Source organism: Furipterus horrens, unplaced genomic scaffold (genome assembly GCF_987537825.1).
Source record: "Furipterus horrens unplaced genomic scaffold, mFurHor1.1.pri manual_scaffold_4, whole genome shotgun sequence".
In the NCBI taxonomy this organism is placed as follows: domain Eukaryota; kingdom Metazoa; phylum Chordata; class Mammalia; order Chiroptera; family Furipteridae; genus Furipterus; species Furipterus horrens.
Window position 1 is genome coordinate 175,107,738 of NW_028327174.1, and position 14,333 is coordinate 175,122,070.

Here is a 14,333-nt window from a genome sequence, read left to right on the forward strand (position 1 = left end):
TCTAGTATCAGATAAAGAATGGGTTGGAGCATGGCTTGGGGACAAGGTGGGAGTTGCTGTGGAAAGAAAAGTCCAGAGAAGGCGACAGTGTGGGGCCAAGGAGGGATTCAACAGGGCTGTGGTTTCTTGGGTGGGAGACATTTCAGGCTCATTCATGGTAGGGTCTCTGGAGGAATAAAGGCAAAAATGGCTGATAGTTTTTTATCAGGACAAGGGTTGGGCAAATCATTTCAGGTCTCTGAGCCTTAGTTTCCCTAATGATATGTGAGGAGAGATGGAGAAGGGAGAGTGGCCAGGGGCTAACTCACGCCTTACCTGCTCAGGCCTGGATATCTCCGTTTGAGCCCTGACAGCCAGGAGGGTGAAGGGGAACGTAAGCTCAGGGAGGGGTTGTGTCAGTCCGTGGACCTTGCTGGTTGTGCTGAAGCCCAGCGGAGGGCAAGGCCCCTAGACAGCAAGAAGAGAGGTTGTTCAAGTCTGGTTTCAGCCCAGTTTAACAACGTCCAGTCATTGACAGCCATTAAAGCGCCGGGTCACCTACAGCAGCCCTGTAGGTCGGCAAGCTGCTGGAATTGTAATCTCATGCAATAGTCGCGGGGGAAGGCCCAGAAAAGCGTGACAACACTTTTGGCGGGACAAAGCACCCTCGTGCCTGGATGCGGCTTGGAAGTCCAAGCCTCGGCTCCGATCCCGGGACACTAAGACGCCAGGCCGAAAACTACAATTCCCAGAATGCCTTTTGGAAAGGGGCAGGGACCGGAAGTGGTTCAGGAGGCCGGGCTTTAGGTCTGCTGCTGCTGGACGAGGCGTTCAGGTACTCCTGGGGCTGGTTGCGGAGCGGGTGTGGGCCTAGGGGTCTGGTCCAGCATTACGTAGTGCGGCTTTTGCCGGGGAAGATAGCCGAGGAACAGCGTTTAACAGTATTGTGCTCTCGTGTCCCACACCTTGGTTCTTTCTCTTCCTGCTCCCTTTAGCACTCGCAGCGTGTAGGCCGGGGGGAGGCCCACAGACGGGGTACGTTTGGACCTGGGGTCTAGGTGTTCCATTGCTGAAGGCCAGAGGCGTGCAACCAGCTTCCGGGGACTCAAATTTAGAATGAGAAAATGGGAGGAGAAGGCAAACAGACGTTGGTCCTTCCCTAGGCGCCCAGGGGTATGCTCATCGGGTGGGTTAGGAAACTCAGAGATGAGGGTAGGGTGGGGATTTAGTAATACAGCTAGTATTTATTGAGCATCTATTACGTACCAAACCTCTTTTTAGGCATAGGGGATACAGTAGTGAACAAAGCAAACAGAACACTTCATTACATTTTAAGAATGGGGAAGTTCCCACTAAAACTAAGTCAAATATATGCCATGTTAGGCAGTGATTATCTGAATTAAGTGTGAAATGTAGTTATGTAATTATCTAAGGGGAAGAACATTGGAGGAGAGAGAAAGCAAGTGCAAAGGCCCTGAGGTGGGATATCCTTGGTATGTTTGAGGAACACCAAGTTGATCAGGCGGCAGAGGACAGTAGATGGGTGAGATAGACCTTAGTGATAAGTACAGGCCATCGTAAGGATTTTGGCTGTTTACTGTTAAATGAAATGGAGAATCCAGCATGGTTCTGAGCACCAGAGTGACACGATTATCAATCATTTAGTATGCTTTTATTCTGCGAGGCTCAGTACTGAGTGCTGGGGTGTGCATGTGAATTCTTTATCCTCTCTTCCCTGGGAGGGTGTGTAATCTGGTGGGGAAACAGGCAGACCAGTTATCACAAAAGGCTGAGTCAGATCATTGCAGCCCCATGAAGACAGAATGAGCATCATCCCCAAATTCTCAGGATGTGCTATTATGTCAAGGGCGTAGTAACTGTTTGTTAAATGATTGATTAACCGAGTAACCCCAGTACTAAGCGCTGGACCTGTAAAGGGCTCAGAAAACATTCTTAAATAAAGAAATGAAATGCTAAGTGTGAGCATAGATAATGTCTTATGTGGATCGACAGATCTGTACTTCTGAGATGCCCTACGTCACCTTTGCTTTCAGAGGATGGGTGGGAAGCTTTGATTCAATATTCACTGAGCTTTCCATTCTGTGCCAGGCCTGTGCTAGCCAGTGAAGATGCAGAAAAGAAAAAGATGAGGTCCCTATCCTCATGAATGTCCAATCTGCTCTATTACAGACTCTTCTGGTAGTGGTTGAGTTGCCTTCATTTGATTTTCAAGATCACTGTATCCCAAGTTCCTGGTCTGAAAAGCATTCTCAGGGACTATAGGAATTTGGAGAGGCCAGAGACACAAAGAGTAGAATAGGAAAGAAGCGAATGGGGGCACTGGTGGTAAAATTTCGTTTATTCAACAAACATTTATTTATACACTGCTGTTTGCAAGATGCTTTGAACTGTTTGATGTTTAGGTAGATATAGTTACGCGGACCTTCCTGAAAAGGAATTCAGTTTGGTAGGAGAGAAAAAATGAGTATTAACCTTCCAGTTTTTAAAAGAGCAAACAAAACTCTGCAGCTCCTCCCCCCATTACTTCAACCCTACCTCTCTCTTCTCCTCAGCCTTCTCCAGTGAGAACATCTACAGTCATTGCTTCCAAGTCATTCCCCAAAAGGCTTTGGCACAGAGGAGGATCTCGATAAATATCGATTGACAAATACAAGTAAGAATGCAAAATGCTGTGGAGTTCAGAGGATAAAGAGAGCACATGGCTGTTAACAAACTAGCATTCATTTCACCAATTTGTTTTCTTCCCCTAATAAAATGAGGTCGTTAGATATTGGACCAGTTTCTCTTAAAGTTTCCATTTGTTCTTTTTTGAATGCCTAAATACAGAAAAATGAAGATGACACTGATGGTTGGCATAACAGTTTGGTCATCTAAAGGAACTGTTATAATAGGGGTCTGGATATCTCTTGTTTAAAAGGTATTTATAACTGGCATCACTGTTCATATGTGAACAGTGCAGTGCTTCTGAAATGTGTAAGAGTAACTTGGTATTTTCGTTATTTCTCTGGAACTGTTATGTACACTGTTTCATTTTGTGCATGCCATAAACTCCTAGTGACACAGTCAATGGTGCAAATAAATATATTAAAATTTGTACTGATTATTAAAGAACAGATTTTAAAGCAAAAGTAAACTAGCCTAGGCAGGAAAATGAACACAAATTTCAAGTCTTAAAAATCTTTGCATTTTACTGTAAATAAATTATACCTCAGAAAAAATTTAAAGGTCAAGATAACTAACAGAAACAATAAAAGGGGTTAATTTAAGTGACTTGAATTCTAGTGTTTCATAGGGAGTTGATAAAATTCAAAGTTGATGAATCCAGAGGTAATGGTGTAAACATATGATTTTAGGTTAAGCGGCTCATCACCAGAACTAAAAATGCCTGGTTAACAAAGGCTGCTGCTGGAGGTGGAAGGGGTCAGAATGAGGATCATTACTTTTCATCATAAACAGGTCTTTTACCATGTGGATTATATTACACAGATTTCCTTTTTCTAAGATGGTGGTAGCACACGGGACCCTCAGGAGCAGCCAGGAGCAATGCCCATAGCATTCTTTGTGACAGCTGTAGACTAGAGCATTTTTGTACTCACGTTTCTCGGGGATTTGTAATACCACTTTGAAATTGTGATGTTTGTTAAGTGTGTTCTAACAGTGGTTCTCTATATTTTTTCACCGTAGCATGTCTGAGGGATATCAAAGATTCTCACTGGTGACTGTGGCTTTCTGCTACAGGGATACTTCATTGGGTTAGAGGAGGGAATAGGTAGCTAGTTTGGAAACACAAATTTTGTTACATCACCAGAAACGTAGTAGAATTCTTGGTTGGTGTTGGGCCATTTGCCATATTTTTTGACTCACTCTTGATCCTGCAAGGGTGTTTCTAGAACAGGACTTCGCATATAGTAGGTGCTCAACAAATATTTGCTAAAGGAATGGTTTTGAAAATAAACTGAAATACAAGGGAGGTGTATTTTGCTGTCTCTGGCCCACCCTCAACTCGTGAGTGGCTTTCAAAGACCGCCATAAAGAACTTGGTTTTCTGTGTCCCTGTAGCAGTGAATAAATAAATCACTGATTCCTTGGAGGTGTCAGGAATTGTGCTTTTCTTCTGAGAAGTGGATTTGGCTCCTTTACTACTGAAATGTTTCTGTGCTGACTCACTTCTCTGGAAGACACACATGCTTTTCAATAAAACAGGGTTAGTATTTACACACCTCCCTCAGTAACACAATAACACTTTGTTACTTGGATATCAGAATACCTCTGTAAGTGAAATAATGTAATGTCTCACGTAATTGTGCCTTTTCCTAATCTGGGTGAAAAGGAAAGAAGACTAAGCGCATGGACTGGAAATTGGAAGGGAGTGCTCAGAAACCAGAGTCACACGTGCTGCAGGAGCAACAAGTCATCCTGGAGGACACGGGCGAAGATGGCATCTCGGAAAGCTTCCAGCTTCTACAGATTGATGTGGACTGTGAGCATCAGGAGAAAGAGGCCCTGCCCACAGGCAGTGCAGTGTGGAGCTCGGTAAGCGCAGTGGGTGGCCACGGGCTCTGAGGTGACGGAGTGTCCCAGAGACCCCAGGTACTGGCAGCAGAAAGACTGGGGACGAGTTTGGTGTATTCCAAGGGTTGAATTTCTTACTGAACGGTTTAGGGCTTCCATTCCATTTGTGTCATAAGAAAAGTAAGTCAAGTTCAAGAATTTTTGATACACTTCAGAAAGAAATTTACACTGCTTTAGGCCATTCATGTCACATGTCTTTTGCGGGCTCTCCTTTCTCTAAACACAATCTAGTCTATTTTTTTTTGTAAAGATTAATATCCTTTATCTCTCCTAACTTTGTATATAAATTAAAAAAAAATAAGTAACTGTTTCTAATATTCGTTTTCCTTTTTGGTGCTTATGAAGTTCTCAAACAATTTTGTTTTCTGGATAACCTAAGAAAAATGTCCAGAGAAAACAGAGACACTGGGAAAAGATAGTTGCAGCAAAGAAGAGCAAAAGAAAACAAGAAAAAGAAAGAAGAAAAGCCAATCGTGTAGAAAATTCAGGTAACAATAAATCAGGTTGCTGGTATAATTATATTTATTGCTTAGCAAACTGGTATCTGCATGTTCCTAGAAGAGGAATATTGTTTTTAAGTAAAAACAAACATCTGGGAGATGAGACCTATTGTGCTATTTTGTTGGAACTCAAGAGTATCAAAGAAAACAAAATTGAGGTCTGACTTTCAAATGTAAACTATCTAATGTACATATGTGTTTATAAGCTCAGAAGGAGAAGGAATGATACCAACAAACAGCTAACATTTATTCAGTGTTGTGTGCTGGGTTCAGTGCTAAGAATTTTACATGAATCACCCTAAGGGGTTAGGCCTTTTATTACCCCCATTTTGTAGGTGAAGAGGCTGAGGCTCAGAGAAATTAAATAACATGCTGAAAATGATACAGGTGATAAGTGAACAAACTGAACTTAGATTTGGACCCAGCGATGTGCTCCAGAGCCCACAGTTATCACCCCTCTGCTGGACCTAAAGTGACATGAATGAATACCTTGCACAAGTTTCAAGTTTCTAGTTTCTCTTCCTATGCAAGCAGTACTCACCTGGCTGGGGATATGTGTTTCTTACTAAATATCATTCCTCTGTTTTCTCACTTATATTTTTTTCTGATATCTCTACTCTAGGCATCTGCCCCCAGCACAGCAAACGTTTTCTGAGATCCTTAACCAAAGAGAAACTTTTGGAAGCCAAACACTCAGGACCAAGACTCTGCATCGATTTAAGTATGACCCACCACATGTCTAAGAAGGTAGAACATACACTAAGTTCCAAATCCCTGCTCACGTGAGGGAAGTCCAGAAGGGAAGGAGCAGCTTTCACAGAGAGCCTCTGGGATTCTGTAGTAAACCAGCAAGTGTGGAGTTTCCTACACATGGCTAAGTTCCAAGATGGCTGTTGCACAGAATCGGGAAGGGAACCAACATCCTTTGGTTTAGATGGCACATTTTTACCTTATCTTCTGTTTTGAGATCAGCCCTTTGCCTCTGTTCATGGTGCCCCAATCTCGTCAGAGCCCTTCACTTTCAGCTCTCCAGAGACGAATCTTTGGCCTTCTGCTGGGGAGAGGAATTTGCCCAATTACATGTTGTGGGGAGATTCCTACAATAATTGTGTTGTAGCGATCAGGTCCTGGGGATGCCTGAGCACATGGCGCTCCACACTGAACAGATAAGGTGGATGGCAGCTAATAGTCACAGTCAGCCCTGGGGGAGGATGGCACCGCACCATGCAGGGCCACATGGGGCTGCACTTGGGAACAGAATGAACAACCAGGGACTGAGGGAGCAAGCGCTGTAGTATGAAGAGGGTGGGTGCCCCCTGGTTCATGCAGGAAGATATGATTGGTCTGTTGGAATAATTCTGTGGGCTGGCAGGGAATTAAAACCCACTGCTCAGGGATAATCAGGAAGTACACCTGGGCCCTTCAATAAGACGGATTGTTTAGCTAGGGGACCTTATCTGTGGGAGCAGAATTGGGAGAGGAACTTGCAGTTAGGCCATTCAAGGCCCACCCCGTTTCACTAGATGTCAAGGCAGCACACAATATTGGGCCTTAATTTTAGGCCTTACACCACGAAACAAACCTTTCTATTTTCCAACACCCCTGTTGTATGTGCTAGGGCTTGCCTGTTTTTCAGAGAAATTAGGAAAACAGAAGATCTACGGTTCTTACGTGGAATCTCTAACTACTCTAACTATAGCCCTCTGAAAACAACCAAGGATTTTCTATTGCTTATATTGAGATATCAGATTAAATCGAACTCAGAGCCTTTTTTCCTCTACTGAACCAAATCAGGCCAGATGTGAGGTCTCTGAGCCAGGATGGGAAGCTAAAACTTCCAACCCTATTGTATCTCCTGGAGTTAGGGAGAAGGGGGGCCAAGTTTATTTGATGGAGTATAAAAATGTATAATAATCTAACTTCTTTTTAATTGTAAATATCACATGGTAAGATTTTAGATAAAAGCTAAAAGAACATTTTCAGACATATTGGATCTATAACGGCAGGTCCTAAAGGATGGAGAACTCTCAGTTTTTCCCTTAATTCACTGTTTCTGGGCTTGTATCGTTACCTCAGCTTTCGTCTGTAAGGTGTGATGCTGGGGGTGTGACAGGTACTCACACCTGCATGTACTCGCTCCCGGAGTAAAGGGGATCATTCTAGTGCACAAGGGTTTCCAGAATAGCACTCAGTGAACTTAACGAATAACCATTTGTTGATAATGCATTTAGAAAGGGGGCATGTTTCCACCCTAAGCTGTTCTTATTTCTTTGAAGGAACTAAGTAGACTGGCTGGACAGATCCGGAGGTTATATGGTTCAAATAAAAAAGCTGACAGGCCATTCTGGATATACCTCACGGGATTCACAACACACAGTTCCCTGTATGAAGAGTGTTTGAGGATGAATGATGGATTTTCTAGTTACCTGGTAAGCCTCATTTTGCATATTTGAATTGTCATCTGAAAAGTAGGTTGTGGAGTAATATTTTTACATTTTCAATTTTGATATTTATATATATTTTTATATATATATAAATTGTGTGTTTTCATTATTACCATCTAAAAGAATTATGACCTGCTCATCAGTTCTTATATTGAAATTTTTTCTTCTTTCCACCACATTGGCAAAAAGTATCTAGGACTATATTTTGTTTCCTGTATATTATATGCTAGACTGTGTACTCCAGGAGTATTTTGGGAAAATGCCAGGACTCCTTTCTTGTTCTCAATAGTGCAGAATTATGAAACATGAGTTTTGGAGGAAGAGAAAGAATCCTTATGGAAGAAGTATGGATTTAAGATGAGTTTTAGGGAATACCAAGTTACTTTTCAACTCTTTCCCTTGGATTTCATAAACATAGTGATTGATATACAGGCAAGAATCCAGATCAGTTCCTAAGAAATGCCACTAAAAATGCCCTTGTGTGTTTGCATCATGGAGCTGAGAGGCGGCAGTGGGGCCTTTCTGAGGGAGACCCACAGAGTCGATGAGTGCGAAGCCGCCCTGTGCCAGTGCTGTGCAGTTGGTGGTGGTTGCTGTTACTGTCTGAACAGTTCCCGCTGCAGTACAGCCGTGTCCGGCTTCACCTTCCTCTCTACATGTTCGGAGATTCCTGTGTGTGAACCAGACAGACACATGCTTGTCGCAGACCTCCGACCAGCAGGGTCAATGGCGTTGTGGATGAAATAAATAAATGCACATGGATTGCAAGAATCCTGTGGAGAAGAGGGTACAAAACTGGCCACTTTCTAGAGGAGAAAGCGCAGTTTGCCCCTCCCTGAACAGGCTTTTATTAACTCTTCAGGTGGATTACATCTAAGGAAGTTATGAATCATTATTCCAATTATTGTCTTATATGATTATTACTTTTATATAACAGAGAAAAGAATGTTACACATGCAAGGGTGATAAGGATAACCCATCTAGCCCATCCTATTCTTGAAAATCAGCCCAGAATAGACCCTAAGAAACTGCTTCAAGGTTACACGCTGAATATCTGTTGCTCTCAGCCCAGGATGAGGGGTCCTTTAGCAGAAAGCAAGCTTTTAAGCTATTATAGAAATGCAGGCCTGGTTCCCCACAGGAAAACCGGTGTGTGGAGTGAGTCCTGTGTGCCGCCATGCTCCCAGTGGTTTTCCAAATCGGACTGAGCTACATTTGCCACCACCAAGCACCCCAGCTTCCCATACACGCTCAGGGCCACGTAGTCACCTTGCTCTCCTGTCCTCCTGCCTGTCTTAGGAGCACTTTGAGTGCCCCTTTCTTTCATACATATCAGTCTCACCTCTTCAGACACCTAGTTCGAGCACCCCCTTCACTAGAAGGTTGTCTCTGGTGCTGTCCCTCCCTCATCCACAGTGCTGGGATATCCTCCCTGTGCGTCTGTTAGGGCCTCATTACTTTGTCTCATTTTGTGGGGTTGGATGTGTGTGCCTCTCTACTTCCCCTCCTCAGCTGAGCACTTCCTGAGAACAGGTTGTCAGACGCATAGCCCCTTGGTGCACCTAGAGCCAAACCAGATAGAAACTAGATGTCCAGTAACTAGTTGCTGCAGTGTGGCTGTGTCTTAACCTAGTTCACTGTACATTGGATTATTGCTATTTTTCAGCTAGACGTAACAGAAGAAGACTGCTTTAGTTTATTCCCCCTGGAAACCCTTGTGTACCTGACTCCTGACTCAGAACATGGTATGTACTTCACTGCATAGATTCACATAGCCTGTTGTATCTAGCTAGTTTCCCTGGTCAGCTCCTTCCATTGATCCTTCTTGGATCAATGTTAGTTTTTTTCCAGAAAATCATCTATTTCACATAGTTTACAAATTCATTGATATTGTTGATCTTCATAGTCTCTTAATTATTTCACATTCCTCTGTAATTTTAACTTTGTCTCCTTTCTGAATCCTAATGTTGATTTGCGTCTACTACCTTTCTTTCTTGATCAAATATGCCAAAGGTTTCTCTATGTAATTGGTCTTTTCAGAGAATTAGCAAATCTACTATCTTTGTTTTCTATTTCATTAAATTTCTACTTTTATCATTCTTCCCTTTTACTTTTTTTGGGTTTAGAAACTATAAAACAGATTTGATCTCATTAGCCTTCATTTCTCCATTAGCTCTTGAAGATGTTGATCTAAACAAAGTTTATATCCTTGGTGGACTTGTGGATGAAAGCATTCAGAAGGTAAGTGTACATTTCAGGCTGGAAAACTGGAATTTGAAAAGTGATGCTTAGTTTTAGAGGCACCTACCCTGTAATAATCTTACCCAAAGGGCCTAAAACGTCAGGGAATGTGAAGAAGGAACTGATTCTGCCTGGGCTGGCTCTCCCACTTGTCAAGTTCCCTCTGTCCTCATCAGCAATGTCAGCAGCCCTGACCTGAATGGGGAGTGTGTGGTAATCACATCGGTAGCCATTGTTCAACTCCTTTCTTCTCCGCTTCATTTCTTAAAAATAACTCTGATCTTGACCAACGAAGCATTGACTCAGCATTCTTACCAGCTATTTGTTCTTTGTGAGAGAGTAGTTTGCTCCTTCTTAGTCCACCTTCCTGCTGACATAAGTCTTACAAGCTCAACCTTAATAGTACTCTCCAGATTACTTTTGTTGAACTGGAATTTAATTGAAATAACTGGAGTGTTTCAATGTTTCCATTATATAAATATTTGATAATTTCATTTGTTTATATTTACTAACTAACATTGCATAGATAATAAACAATGATGTCATAGTTAAAATGTATAAAAATATGGAATACAATGAGAAAAAAATCTCACTCGAGTCTTTGTCTCCCAATGTCCCCCATTTGAGAAAACAACTGTTTTATTTTGTATCCCTCTTGATAATCAATGTAATAAAAACTAAAATAATCAGGCGGTGCTGTTTTAAATTAGGGGAGGTTAAAAAGACATAACAGCTAAATGCTGTCTCCCACAGCAGAGTCAGAGCCCCCTTTTTTAGGCAGCAAGGTCTAGAAGGCCCGTGAGTGTGACCTATAGATGTGTGGGTTTGACACATCCTATTTTCTCTCTCCCGCAGTATTTAAACGGAAAAGTAACTGGCACAGAGATTGGTCAGATAAATGGAACTTTTTGGTTGTTAATAGAGGTTGGCTTCTTCACAGGAAAATGCTTCTTTAAGAGGAGCCATTTTCTCTTTGAATGTTCAGAAAACAAACACTAGACTGTAATCTCCTTCAGGGCAACATCCAAGTCTCCTACTAACTTTGAATTCTATGCTCCAGTTCAAAGTGGTTATAAAGGAATAAACTTTTTAAAGCAACCATAGCTCGTATATACAAGGAGTGTTATCCTTCACAGAAGTTCTCTCTTGGAATTGTGTTTCAAGTGAGTCTGAGAGGGAGGTAGTCCCGGTGTCAGAACTAAGAAGGTGCTAGGCCTGCTTCACGCTATTACCACTGGTTAGACCATACTTAGCGTGGCCGGTCAATTATGGGGCCGTAAATGAAAGGGCATTGACAAGCTAGTACAGGTTCAGAAGAGGTTGACCTGAATGATGAAGGGACTCTAAAGTCACAGTTAAGGAGCAGTTGACAGAGTTGCATCTGGAGATAAAAGGATTCATAGTGACATGATCCCTTCCTTCAAGAATCTGAATTGCTCTCTTGTGGAAGGGCCATTTTACTTGCTTGGTGCGACCGACCCTGGGAGAACAGAACTAGAACAAGTGAATGGAAGTCTCAGGGGAAACACACACCACCACCACCCACCACCCACCACCCACCACCCACCACCACCACCACCACCACCCCCATCCAATATCAAGAATTTCCTAGAACTAGGACAAATAAGTGGAAGTCTCAGGGGAAAACACACACACACACACACACACACACACACACACACACACACACACACACAAAACTTGTCCAATATCAAGAATAATTTCCTATAAACTGGTGCTGTTAAAATTAAAATAGGCTTCCCCAGGATGTATGAGTTTTCTGTCACAAGGGTTGTCCATTTTAACACTTGAGGCCACTCGGGAGAGAGGTCATAGAGGATAGACAAGCATGGATTATGGGTGGTTGGGGTGGAATAGTTAATTATTGAGGCCTCTTCCAAACCTGTTAATTATCCAGTATTCTAAACCTTTCTTTAATCCTGAAATTGCAAATAGGTAGATGAGTTTTCCAGCTTCTTACAAGGGAGCAAATATAATTTCAACTTCAGTTCATGGCTCAAGGACATCTTTCAAGGGACAGCAGTTCCTTTTCTCTAAATGAGACCCTAAGTGGCCTCAGATTTGACTTTTTGAGTTCTTGTGACTCCTTTTTTGCAGTTTTTAGAACCCTTCCTCTGTCAGTAGCAATAAGAGCATTAGCTCCCATACCCAATGCTCTCTTGCAGCTATGGGAGTACCTGACTTGCATCCTGTCTCTCTCATCTCTAATTTGCTGCTGCCAGTTGGCTATGAGCTGAAAATTCGATGTCTGGAATTGGGTCTTACTGAGTTAGGCCCAGGAATGTTCTCCTCTGATTGACTAGATTGCTTGGAGTTTTGGATGCAGACTGTGGCTGCAGATATGCATCGCTTAACTTCCTTCCTTCTTGGTTGTAAGTAGTAGTGAGTGGCAGATAGTGGACAAATGGCTCCCAAATACGTGAGGTGTTGCTGCCAGGCCATTTCTTCCTTGGGACAAGTAAATACTCTTCATTACCTGCAGTACTCTTAAATGATCTGCAGGCTACTTATTTCTAATACACTTATCGTTGTGATTATAGATGGAAATTAGAGTGGTGGTAATTGGGGATTCTCACAGTTTGCTATGCATATTACAATGAGACTGTCTTCATATATTTTTTTTTTTTTTAAATATTTAACTGTGATTTACAGAAGGTGACATTTCAAAAGGCCCGAGAACACTCTGTCATGACAGCCCGCTTGCCAATCCAGGAATACATGGTCAGACGCCAGAATGGGAAAAACTATCATTCAGAAATATTGACAATCAATCAAGGTATTACTGCTCACATGGCCCATGCTAACATGTGTTGTTAGTTCTGGTGCTGCTGCTTTGCATTGTGCTTAAGTATGAATGGCCCTTGAAGCCGTTTCCCGTGACTAACGTGCTTAGACTATTACACGCACTTTGTGCCATGTATTCTGGCCTCTCAAAGGTATTTTACATTTTCTTCCTAATTCCCAACTATGTTAAGTCCAGTTTTAAAATTGTTGCCTTGACCTAGAATGCTCTGCCTTTAACCCATCATTGACCAGTGAATTCCTATTTGTCCTTCAAGATGCAGTTCACAAGCATCTTGGCTGCTCCTCTCCCCACCCCAGGCCATGTTTGGGCCCCTCCTTTGTGTTTCCATTGTACTGTGTTCCTCCCTGTTGCAGCATTGTCCATTTACAGGCCTCTATCTCTCAGCGGAGACGGAGGTCCTGTGGGCAAGCAAGGCCTGTATCTTTGCTTCTGTCTCCCCAGGGTCTAATACCATGGGTAGTACAGAGTAGGTTTGTTGAAATGGAATATTCTAGAACACCTTTTTCTCATTACTTATCTACTACTTTTCTTTTGCCAGTGTGTGGTAACTGTGTTTTCTGTTTACCCTTCTAACAGTATTTGATATACTGTCCACTTACTTTGAGACTCAAAACTGGCCTGAAGCATTGAAGAAAGGAGTTTCTTCCAGAAAAGGCTATGTTCTGCAGAACCCAGTGGAATGATGGACAGCCTATGATTACAGCTGCAGGAGGCGAAGTTGTTGAACGGGCCCTGACCAAAGAGCAGAGCAAACAGTGGTGATGGCACACACTTGCCTTTACTAGATAGATACCTTGGATCTTGAGTAGAATGTTACTAACAACAGGGACCACATCTTATGTTCTTTTGTATCTCATATAGTGCCTGGATCACAGGAAGTGCCCATTATATCTTGACTCAAGTAAAAAGTTTACATAATAGCCCTGACAGGTGTTGCTCAGTTGATTGGGTGTCATCCCACAAAGCTAATGGTGGCCGGTTCGATTCCCAGTCAGGGCATATGCCTGGGTTGCGGGTTCAGTCCCCAATAGGGGCGTGTACGAGGCAACTGATCAATGTTTCGCTCTCTCTACTCCCTTCCCTTCTAAAAAAATTAATAAAATCCTAAAAAAAAAATTTATATGACAAGGAGTTAGCTGTTAAACTACATGGCTTTTAATGTCTTAATTCATTTTTGTACATCTATTCTTTAGATAGCTTAATATTGTGATATCAAGAAGTTAAATTTTCACTAAACTGGCATAATAAAGTTGAATGACTTTGTCCAAGCTCCTCTGATCATGCTGATTTTCCCTAACTCAGTAATATGCTGTACCTGTGCTTTTCAGGATCAGCTTGTCCCAACCTAGCCCTCTTTAAGCTCCTATAGCACTTTTCCCACCTGTGATGCCTACCTTGTCTCTCCTGTTCCAAGTAGGGCATGAAGGACTTCTCTTCCTACCTGTAGCCTCCTTACAGGATAATTTGTGGGACTATCTTTGTATCCTTCTGAGCCTAGTGGTTGAGAATGTAGGTCAAGTGAAAATCTCTGCCTCAGTGTTTTGCACTAGGAGGATAAGTGTCTTCAGCAGTTACTAAGAATAAATGGATTAATCCAAGCAAATGCTTGGAATAATACATATGTAAACACATGATAATTGTTAACTATTACATACCACTAAATAATGGGATTACAGGTGATTTTTGTTTGCTTCTTTATACTTTTTATGTATTCTACATTTTCTTTGATAAACATGTTTTACTATTATC

General features: G+C 42.2%; 1 protein-coding gene across 3 annotated transcripts; it reads left to right on the top strand.

Annotated features, from left to right (window-relative positions):
* The first annotated feature begins 754 nt into the window (after positions 1-754).
* TRMT10B (tRNA methyltransferase 10B) lies at positions 755-13,505 on the top strand. Of its 3 annotated transcripts, XM_090274439.1 has the most exons (9): positions 755-814; positions 4,331-4,533; positions 4,952-5,060; positions 5,695-5,819; positions 7,349-7,501; positions 9,183-9,261; positions 9,690-9,757; positions 12,431-12,554; positions 13,161-13,505. In XM_090274439.1, the coding sequence occupies exons 2-9, from the start codon at positions 4,348-4,350 to the stop codon at positions 13,265-13,267; spliced, it is 951 nt and encodes a 316-aa protein (XP_090130565.1). In that variant the 5' UTR covers positions 755-814; positions 4,331-4,347; the 3' UTR covers positions 13,268-13,505. The 3 variants fall into 3 exon arrangements, with proteins under 3 accessions (XP_090130565.1, XP_090130564.1, XP_090130566.1); XM_090274438.1 differs by lacking the exon at positions 755-814 and having other exon boundaries at positions 4,312-4,533; XM_090274440.1 differs by lacking the exons at positions 755-814; positions 4,952-5,060; positions 5,695-5,819 and having other exon boundaries at positions 4,361-4,533; positions 7,360-7,501.
* The last annotated feature ends 828 nt before the right edge of the window (positions 13,506-14,333 follow it).